This window comes from Mustela lutreola, chromosome 14 (assembly GCF_030435805.1).
Source record: "Mustela lutreola isolate mMusLut2 chromosome 14, mMusLut2.pri, whole genome shotgun sequence".
NCBI lineage: Eukaryota > Metazoa > Chordata > Mammalia > Carnivora > Mustelidae > Mustela > Mustela lutreola.
This window is the reverse complement of record NC_081303.1, coordinates 11,776,829-11,787,972: the sequence shown is the minus strand read 5'-3', so window position 1 is coordinate 11,787,972 and position 11,144 is coordinate 11,776,829. Positions and strand designations below refer to the sequence as shown.

General features: G+C 44.6%; 1 protein-coding gene across 6 annotated transcripts in view; it reads left to right on the top strand.

Moving 5' to 3' along the window:
* The first annotated feature begins 3,774 nt into the window (after positions 1-3,774).
* AHCTF1 (AT-hook containing transcription factor 1) overlaps positions 3,775-11,144 on the top strand; it is an 82,249-nt gene continuing 74,879 nt past the window's right edge. For 2 of the 6 annotated variants that reach the window (XM_059147006.1, XM_059147005.1), the window contains exons 1-2: positions 3,800-4,133; positions 7,158-7,269. In XM_059147006.1, the coding sequence (XP_059002989.1) occupies positions 3,812-4,133; positions 7,158-7,269 (434 nt within the window). In that variant the 5' untranslated portion in view covers positions 3,800-3,811. Of the gene's footprint in view, positions 4,134-4,888; positions 4,990-7,157; positions 7,270-11,144 lie in introns of those variants that run through there. The other 4 variants (XM_059147008.1, XM_059147007.1, XM_059147009.1 and 1 more) reach the window with 4 other exon arrangements.

The following is an 11,144-nucleotide window of genomic DNA, read 5'->3' as shown; positions in this document are numbered from 1 at the left end:
CGATAAATACCATAAACGTTCAGAGGGAAAGAAAGAAACTACATGGCTTTTTGGGTATCATTCATGTAAAACATTCTTTCAAGTGCATAAAGACTACAGAAATAGGGACATCTGGTGGGCTCGGGTGACTCTTGAACCGTAGATTTGATTTAATGTTTATATATATTTTTAAAAGAGAATAGATAAAATCCACCCCAAAGTATCCATGGAAAATCATTTGACAATGACAAATGTCATTGACAATGACATTTCCCCATCTGTAAAATGAGCCTAAATATCTCCAGGCTCCCTTTTAGTCAAATACTGCATATTTTGCTTTGAATGGTAAAATCATACATATACACTAGTTCACTAAACAATTATCTTAGCACTAATTTTTATGTTGGCATCATGCCATCTCTGGAAGCATAGCGGGGAAGAAGAAAAATAAGACCCTTCCCTCATCAAGCTAATTGTCAATTGGGAAAGTCAAGGGTGGGGCACTGCTTCTAGCCAATAATCTCTATAAGAATAATGAAAATGTAGCTGTTGAGACAAAAGATTGCCTCTCTTAGAGACAGACAAGCTCCCTTTGTTGTTTTGTTGTTAAAGTAGGAAGGTTCCCTGCCCCCACCAATTTCTTTGAAAAACAAACAAGATCTAAATCACAGCACTTCAATGAGATGCTAAGATCTGTGAAATCACATAGTTGTCTGTTTGCTCCCAGGATGCTGGCTGGCATGGTCCTGAAATAGTGCCTCTTAAATAAAACATTCCAAATGGAAGCATGAGGGTCCCCACTAGACAGGATCATGCTGTAGGCTTTTTACCAGAACCAAAACTGTAATAGCAACAACAACAACAACAACAAAACCCCGAGAACCTACTGGCCATATAGGTAAAAAGGGAATGATGTTCTGAGCTGGGCACACACTTCGCTTTAATCTCTGCAAGAGCCCACCAAGGGAAGTGTGTAAGTCACATTCTCCCTTCTTCCCAGAGTAGAGAACAGGTTCAGAAAGGGAAGTAATTCAGTTAAAGTGAGGTTGCCAGAAAGTAGGGAAAAGAATTAAAATTAAAGTTCTTCTGACTCCAAATGACCATATTCTTTTCATGATACATGCTTTCTCTGGTAAGGGAAAGCTTTGAGGCCAGGTTTACCAAGGCGCATTCTGGGGAACACCAATGAGGCCAGATAATCCAAGAGCATAAATGGAGTCCACTGTCAAGTATCTTTGGGAACTACCAAGCATATTAAAGGCTGTGAGGTATTACATAAAAGAAGCATTTGATTTTATTTAATCAGTTTTTCTCAAACTCATTTAACTGCCAAACCTAGATTTTCCCCCCATTTAATAGTTATTAACATCTCTTGGAACTAACAAATAGTTTACCATATGCTTAAATGACTGAAAAAGAGGAAAAAGTGTTGAATGAGAGCTTTAAAGTGAAAATTCACTTTTTGAATGGAATTTAAATAAACTACTAGCAGTTCTGAGGGTCGCATTAAAAAAATGTGAGATGTAGTTCGTTCTCAAGGTGATGGGGGAGGTGGAGGGGATGGAGGGAGTCAGAGGCAAACAGGGAAACAGACTTAGGACCATACATTTAGCATATTTCAGGGCAAGTTCCTAGTAAAGAATGAGGGCTCAAGTTGAAGGGAAGATTTGGGGGAGAAAAGAGGCTTGAGCTAGACCTGAGGGATAGTGAGATTTAGAAAAGGGGAGAGTCTGGGAGACAGTGAAAGGCAGAAGTATGTTTGGAGGATAGTTGTTGCGGGATTGTAGAGTGCAACGGTCAAGGAAGAATTCTTGAGACATTTTGGGCACAAAAGCTGTTTTTATTATAGTGCGAGGACAGGACCTGTGGGCAAAAAGACCTGCATTGTGATTGTGAAGAGTGACTGATCGCACAGTTTCCCATCCGATGGAAGAGAAGGGGACATTAGGGCTCCAGGAAATTGAGTCTATAGGTTCCTGGAGGTCTATTATTAAGATTGTGTTTCCCTTGTAAATCATTAAGACCTTACAAACTATAGAGGAGTTTCAAGTCTTATAGGACAGTGATCTTTATCAGTTGGCCATTTGTTTTTCCTTTGTTCTTGGGCAGTTACTAGTGCCTGAGGAATACCATATATATCAGATATGTATATAGTATATCCCACCTTATATTATGTATATCCCACCTTATATTATATATATCCCACCTTAAGTTGGGGAGGGGTCATGGGGTGTCAGCTAGGGTTTTGCCCTCCGTTTGCCTTTTGCTCCCTCATCACAGTTAAGAAAGGATCCTCAGAACTACAGGGGGAAATAAAATAGGACAGGTAGGGTTGGTCCAGATTATAGATAACCATACAGAAACCATTCTGCTGATAATGATGAAAGGAAAGATTAAAATCTGATTTGGAAAGCTGATTAATTAATCTGTATCAGTGTGGGGAGAGAGACTTGAATTTTACAACTGGCAGCCCCTTAGACAAAAGTTAACAGAACTCTAACGAACAAATCAGTCAATTCTCTAATCCAGTCCCTCTTGCTCTAAAGATAATGGAAGGCCAGAGAGGTCACTTGATTTTCCTAATGTCACACGGCTTCAGGAGCAGGATACCAGAGTTAAGAACTCAAGAAGTTCAATACGCAGGGATTGAGCACAAAATGGTGCCAAAGAAAGTTAAATGTACCATGGGGAGCAAGGGCACGACACAAATCAGCACATTTGCCAGAGGGATTTCGGTTTGAAAAGGTCTATTTAAAATAATTAAGACAAACCACCAAAACCCCTTTGAACTCCAGGTTAGCGCAACACCTTTGCAAACAAATACGTTGTTATGTTTAGAGGTTGCTGTCAACAAAGAAACACAAATTACAGGAAAAAAGAAATTACATTTTTAAAAGGGAGCGTATCTCAAAAAACACATGGGAGAGGGTAACAGAAAAGGACAAGCTTTCCTGATAACAGAAGCGGCTGCCACAATCTTCCCTCCACCTCACGTTATAATCCTTTTATTTGGTATTTACTATCAGGGACATAGTGGACATCTCCGTGCTTGAAACGCGTTTGGTGCTGGGACTAGCTTCAAAGATACCAACAACAAATTAAGGAAATTCCGCAGTGAAACCCTCAGCGACCAAAACGGCAACTAATTTGGGGTAAAAAGAGGAAAAAGATTAGGCTAGGCGGCGTGACACCTGTGGCCACGGGTATTTAAAAGGGTTTCCCCAGACTGCCACCTTGGGCACGAAGAGTCCGAGCACAAGGAACGAAAACCACCGAGGGTAGACGCGCCCGCCAAGGCAGCAGAGGCCAGCCAGGCGCAGCCAGCTATATCCGCTAGGGATAGACGCTAACGTGGCGGCCCCTCTCCCGCCACAGAGGAACCCTAGCCCCGCCCGCGGATCCCGGAGGCCCCGGCCAGAGATTACCACTCCCGACTCCACGCGCGTACGCGTGCCAGGCCGCCGCAGCGGGGTGGCGCGCAAGGCATCGCGGGACTTGTAGTTTCCTCCCGCACTCCCCCTCCTCCCGCCCCCAGCAGCTCTCTGGAGGCGGGGAGATCCTGCTCTATGTAAATGATCCGCGGTGCCAGGCGGGCTTCCCCTCCCTCCCCCTACCTTCTCCTGCGAGAGTTTGAAAATTCCCGCGGAGCCGGCGCCTAGGCCGGAACACTCGCGAGAACTCAGGTCTCCGCGCCGCGATCCCCTTTCCGGCTGCTGCCCTCCCTCCGCGCCCTCCCTCCGCGCCCTCCCTCGGCGCCCCGCCCCTCGGCGCCCCGCCCCACCCCGCCCCACCCCTCCCAGGCTTATAAGACTTGGTCGGTCCGCCCGCGGTAATGCTTAGAGCAGGCCCGGCGCCATCAGTCTGTAGGAGGCAGAGTCGTAGGGAGGAGGACTTGGAAGGGCGGCGCGGGCGGCCTCTGAGTCGCGGATCTGCGCGTCGGACGGCAGCCGGCGGAGGCGCCTCAGGGGCTGTGGGTCTGCGGCGGCCGGCGAGGTCGCGGGCGGGGGCTGGAGGTGCGGCGGCGTACGCGCCCTGCCTGAGGCGGCCGTGTCTCCCGGGAGATGCTGTGACGGACCCGCGCGGGAGGAGCTCGCGCGCGGCCTTGCGCCCCCTGCACTCAGCGGCCGGGGCGGTCTGCCGCCCGCCCTGCGCAGGTAGGGAAAAGGCGGGAGGGGCCGGGCCGGCGCGCGAGGGCGGGTCCGCGCGGCCTGGGCCGCAGGGCCGCGGGCCTCCCTGCGTGGGGCCGGGGGCCGGGGCGCGCGGCGCGGGAGCGGGCGGCCGGGCTCGCTGGGCGGGCGGCGGGGGAACGCGGTTGGCGGCGGGGGCCGCGCGCCGGGGGGAGGGAGGCCCCCCAGGCAGCGGGTTACATAACCACCGGCCGGCGGCACATGGCGGCGGAGAGGCGTTGCGGGAACCACCCCCTGCGCCTTCCGCGGCGCCGGCCGGGCCCGCACGCCGCGCCGGGGGGCCGGGCCCGCGGCATGCCCTGGGCGCCGTGCTCCGGAGTGGTGGAGACCTTGGTCGGCCTGGCCCCGAGCGAGCTTACCGGGCGGTGGAGCCGGTATTTCATCGCCGTGTGCTCCACATGCTCCTGGGCCTGGCTCGGGTGAGTCCGGGCCGCGGGAGGGGTCGGGGCGGCAGTGGAGAGTGCGGCGATTTGGTCAGCACGTCTTGGGGTGGCTGTCGTCTTCCTGGACCCCCGAACTTGAGGATGATCACTTTTGTTACTACTTGACTGCCGGGCTGTGGGGGAGGTTAGTTGATTCGCAGCGCCAACGAGGTCGGTGCTCGCTGTTATCTTTTTTCAAATACCGTTTGAAAAGTATTTGGAAGAACCTGGGCCCTTTAGGGTAAAATATAGGCCTCATGGAAACTTTCAACTTCCGTTTATTCTCAGAATATCCTAAAGAATCGGTAGATTTTGAGAACCTTTCGTGAGCTTTGACCGACTGAGTGGGAGACCAGGAATGACAAGCGCAGTTTCGAGTTAATGCTGGAGGGATGCTCCAGGTGTGTTAAGTGCTATGGGAAGTGTGCATTCTCTCCGTTACTGTAATTTTTGATCCTGTTTTTCAGTAACCTAGCAAAACGTCACCAGGTCGCAAAACAGCCAGAATTATTTTAAAATGATTTTTAAAAGATCCTTCTGTAGCAATTTGGGGATGGACACATCTTCATTTAAAAGGAAGCATAACATTGTTCCCTTTTCTCCTGCTGACCATGAAAATTTACAGCACCTTCTAATTTTTCTTCAGAATGAGGTCTAACTCTCTTAGGTTAGGCAAGCAGTTTCCACGATAAGTCTCTTCTGCTTTCCAGACTCAACTACTCACATATTTATGCTTTGCCTATTCCAGAATCCTCCCCATATCCGGGCCCATTTTTCTTGAAGATGTATGTAGGTGTTTCTTTGCTCATGGCCTTCAGCCTGGAGCTCCATCCCTGCTTTATTCAAGTTCTGAAATTTCAAATCCTCCTCACTTTAAATGCCATGTTTTCTAGTCACTCTTCCATTTCCCTTTATTCCACATCATTTATACCACTGTTGCAGCATTTATTTTTGTCTGATATTCTAAGGGTTGATTATATGTATCTCCTTCTGGAAGGTAAACTCTTGAGGTCAGGAAGTGGGTCATCTTAGTGCCCTAGAGTTCCCTGCCCAGCACAATGTTTTAAAAGTACTTGGAGATTAATAAATGTTGGAAGTAAGTTTGAAAGAGCCGCTACTAAAGAAGTTTAACTTAATAGTTTATTAGTAGAAGTTTAGAAGCTTTTGAGTCCACTGACAGCTTACACGTACATCATAATTCTTAGTCTTTTTAGGAGTCACAAAGAAAGTAAAAATGCATAGAGAATGTTCTGTGGAAATGTTTGTTCTGTGTTGTTACAATATAATTAGTGAACAACTAAATGAGAGTTTTTTTGCTGTAGTGGGATTCAGCTGCTTTTGAGGCTGTGTGCGTATCCCGCAGAACTGATTTGTGGTATTCTTTTTTTTTTTTTTTTTTAAGATTTTATTTATTTAATTGACTGACAGATCACAACTAGGCAGAGAGGCAGGCAGAGAGAGAGGGAGAAGCAGGCTCCCTGCCGAGCAGAGAGGCCGATGTGGAGCTCCATCCCAGGACCCTGGGATCGTGACCTGAGCCGGAGGCGGAGCCACCCAGGCACCCCTGATTTGTAGTATTATGTGTTATAAAATCTTTCCTAGTAGTTTTGTGAATTTTATTTTGCTTCTTAGTACTGAGACCATATATATTTAAAAATAAGTTGGACCCCAAACTCTGTGGCCAATAAGAGATTTTTCTTTTTAATAAGTTTATTTTTTTAGAGCTGTTTTAGGCTCACAGCGGAGTTGAGTGGTAGGTACAGAGACTGTAGTTCACACTGCCTGCTTCCACTCAGGCATAGCTTCCCCCCATTATCAACATTCCCCACTAGAATAGAACATTTGTTACAATTATTGAACCTACATGGACACATCATTATCACCAAAGTTCACAGTTTACATTAGGGTTCAGTCTTGGTGGTGTATGTTCTGTGGGTTTGGACAGAATGAGAAGTATCTACTGTTACAGTGTTATCAAAGTACTTTCACAGCCCTAGAAATCCTCTGTACTCTCTCTAGTCATCCCTCACTTACTGCTAAACCTTGGCAACCAAGAAAGTCTTTTTACTTTCTCCATAGTTTTGCTTTTTCCTGAATTGTCCTATCATTGGAATCATGCAGTATGTAACCTTTTCAAATTGACTTTTTTCACTTAGTAATAATTCTTATTCCTCTATGTCCTTTCATGGCTTGATAGTTCATTTCTTCTTTAAAGTTTTTGTCTGTTTATTTAAGTAATCTCTGCCCAGTATCTGGAACCTGAGATCAAGAGTCACAGGCTCTCCTGTTTGAACTAGCCAGGGGGCCCTCGCTCACTTCTTTTCAGAACGGAGTGAATATTACGTTGCCTAGACATTCTACCATTTATTTAGCCATTCACCTACAAAAGGACGTACTAGTTTTCTACAGATCTTAGTAGTTACAAGGAAAAGCTGTGATAACATCTGTGTGCAGTTTTTTGTGTGGACATGTTTTCAGCTCCTTTGGGTAAATACCAAGGAGTGTGATTGCTGGATCCTATGGTAAGAATATGTTTAGTTCTGAAAGAAACTGCCAAACTATCTTCCAGAGTGGCCGTACCATTTTGGATTCCCACCAGCAGTGAAGGAGAGTTCCTGTTGCTCCACATCCTCACCAGCATTTGGTGGTGTCAGTGTTCCGGATTTGGGCCGTTCTAAAAGGTGTGCAGTGGTGTCTCATTGCTTTGAAATGCATTTCTCTGATGACATATGAAATGGAGCTTCTCATGTGCTTCCTTGCTATCTGTGTATCCTCTTAGAGAGTGTTTGATAAGGTCTTTGGCCATTTTTTAATTGGGTTGTTTGTTTTCTTGTTGGCTTTTAAGAACATTGAGTTTTTAAAAGTCGATTTTATTGCTTAACCTGTCTATTTCTATTTCTATTCCCTGTGGTGAGTATCTTTGCTGTCCTAAAATACCATGTTTTGGATCTGTTAGTTGCAAGGCATTGTGACTCTGGAATTCACAGGAACAAGACATGATTTTTGCTTTTTAGGAATTCATACTATGGGGGGTGGGAGGACAGACAAACACAGATATCAGGTTTCAAAAATAATAGTTATGATTGCTAACCTAAGGGGAAAGGAGTGAGCTCAGAGATGAGATTATGTGGGAAAGGATGGGTCTATGCAGACCACACTGGGAGTTTAGTCTTTGATGGATGGGGTTTTGGCACATAGAGATGAAAGGGGGGAATAGCGTAAAAGAATGAAAGTGCTAGGCAGTAGCAAACTTCTGGGGAATTTGGGAGACAGCCCTGTAGAGATAGTCTGGAGCTGCCATTCATTGCCTGTGGCTGAGGATATTGGTTTTTATATGCTGTAGGGAGTCATTGAAGGGTTTTGAGAAAAATGATATAATCCTTTTGTGGTATCAAGAAGATGAACATTTTTATTTCACTGGCAGCCAGCATTTTTTTTTTCCCCCAATGTCCTGCTCTGCCTGCCTAGACCTTCAGAAGGAATTGAAACTTTCAGAGGTTGCTGATGTTGACATGTCGTAAAGGCTGGGACTCTACTTAATTTTGTACAAAACTGAGCAGAGCTGCTTAGCGTATATTTGTGAACATACATGTCTATATGAGATGTTCTTTCTAATAGTATAATTTTTCAGTTCTCTTCATTGTGCTTAAAATGTTAAAATTCATACTGTAAATTGTGATTTGAAAGGTCTTGAAGCCAATTTTTGCTCTGTGGATTCAGAGGCTAACTTTGTTTCATTCACTGAGCACTTTTTAAAAACTCTTGTGCCAGGCCCCATGATAAACTAAGAGTTAGAAAGATAGGTATTCACATTATCTAGAAGCTTGGGTGTGACATGAAGACAGAGTAGAGAAGTCCAACATTACATGTATTAGTAAGCAGTAGAACCAGGACTTAAAGCCATTTTAATTCAAAGTTTGTGCCTTTTCTAATACTCTGGATGGAACCTGCAGTTATTGTTCAACTTGCTGTTTCTCAGACACTAAGAGCTTTGAGAAATTCTTTTTCCTCTTGAAATAGCATCAGTTTGAGAACACAGCTCGAAATCCAGAGGTTCTAAAGGGGTAAATTCCTTTAGTTATATAGAAGCTAAGTCTAACTTGCAGGACCAAGAAGTGAATTATAATTGTTATTGTAATCCTAAGAAACAACTGAATGGAGAAGGGAAATGGGGATTTGAAGATAGAGGAGCACTTAGAAGGAAGCTGTGGTTTCAGCCTTTCATTTTTGTGTGTGGAGCATTTTACCAGATGATAAGCATTTAGTATTGGTTGAGTGAATTAAGAAATAGACTCAGAATTGATAAACTGATTATCCATTGAATGTGACAGATTAAACAGATCACTAAGGAAGTTAACAGCTTCAAGGATTCAAAGTTCTAGAGCCTTTAAATTTAATCTCTAAGTTTCTAAGGATAGCACTAACTTAACATCATTATAATCTTAATCTTTTGCGAAAATACTGTGTAGTTGGGTTTGCTATATGGTGTTGAAGTGGCTGCAGAGCATCTTGTTACTGGCCTGAGGTGGAAGGCGTCAGCTAGAGCACAAGCAACAGTGCTTTGGAGATGTGTGACTGACCTTCGATGTACCTGTACAGAAGTCCGTGTTATGGAACTGTGACTGGGCCTAGCAGAGAGAAAATCATGGATCAATTTAGGACAAGTACTTTTACAGAGAAATTGGACCACAAGTGTGCCTGAGAACCAGGTAGTGGGCCTCTCCCCCTTGAAGACCAGCACAACCCACCCCCAACGCATACACTGACCATAGAGTGCTGCAGAACTTCAGCTCCAGTGGAAACCGCATCAGGTCTCTTCTAACAAGCAGACCAGAGCACATCTAGTTAAAACTCGCCACACTCTGGCCAAGGGCCAAACACTGCCCACTGCAGGCACGGAGAAACTCTGCAGAGGACTGACCTGAGGGAAAGAGCAGCCCAAACACAGCAGCGCGGTGGCACGCAGCACACGACAGGACACTGCCTGAAGCACCAGGCCCTGGATGATATATGGCCTCTTCATAATAAAGCCATTACAGTATTCTCAAGAACAGGAAACATAACAGGACTTCCTAACATACTGAAGACAGAGACTTGGACAAAATGTCAAGATTGAGGAATTCATCCCAAAAGAAAGAACAAGAAAAAGTCATGGCCAGGAATCTCATTGAAACAGAGAAGTAATATGCCGGAGCCAGAATTTAAGACAACAATCAATCATAAGGATACTACCTGTGCTTGAGAAAAGCATAGAAGACACCAGGGAGTACCTTAACACAGAGATAAAACACTTAAAACCTAGTCAAGCCAAAATAAAAATATGCTATAACTGAGATTTGAAACTGACTGGGTGTAGTGAGCACAAGGATAGAAGCAGCAGAGGAACGAATACGTGACATAGAAGGTAAAATTGTGGAAAATAATGAGACTGAAAAGAAGATGGAAAGAAAACTCTTGGATCATGAATGGAGACTTGGGGACTCAGTGACTCCATAAAATGTAATAATGCTCATTTCATAGGAGTCCCAGATGAAGAAGAATTTCATAGGAGTCTCAGAAGAAAAAAAAAGAGAGGGCAAAGGAGGCAGAATGCTTATTTGAGGAAATTATAGCCAAAAAGTGTCCTAATCTGGGGAAAGAAACAGACATCCAAATCCAGAGGCACAGAGAACTCCAAACAAAATCAATACAAGCAGGCCAACACCAAGACACACTAAACTTGCAAAATACAGAGACAAAGAAAACAGCCTCAAAGCAGCAAGAGAAAAGAAGTCCCTAACTTATAAGGAAAGTCACATCAGGTTAGCAGCAGATGTCACCGCAGAAGCTTGGCAGGCCAGAAGAAGGTGGCCTGGTATGTTCAACCTGCTGAATGGGAAAAATAGCTAGTCCGGAATATTTTATCAAGCAAGGCTGCCATTCAGAGTAAAAGAGATAAAGAGTTTCCCAAACAAAAACTAAAGGAGCTCATAACCACTGGACCAGCCCTGCAAGAAATATTAAAGGGGTCTTTGAGTGGAAAAAGAAAGACCAAAAACAATAAAGACTAGAGCAGAAATTCTCTGGAAATGACGACTTAACAAGTAATACAAGAACACTAAATTCATATCTTTCAATAATTACTCAGTGTAAATGGACTACATTCTCCAGTCAAAGGCCATAGAGTGTCAGGATGGATTTAAAAAACAAGACCCATTTGTATGCTGCTTGCAAGAGACTCATCTGAGACCCAAAGACACCTGGAGATTGAAAGCAAGGGGATGGAGAACATTTCTCATTGTTAATGGACATCAAAAGAAAGCCAAGTAGCCATCCTTAGATCAGACAAACTAGATTATAAACCAGTTGTTGTAATAGCTGAAGAGGGGCACTCACTATATCATAATAAAGGGATCTATTCAACAAGAAGATCTTAACACTTGTCAGTATTTATGCTGCCAACTTGGGAGCACCCAGATATTTAAAATAGTTCACAACAAACACAGAGGAACCATAATTTAAGTGGTGGATTTTAACACCCCACCTACAGCAATGGACAGATCTTCAAAGCAGAAAA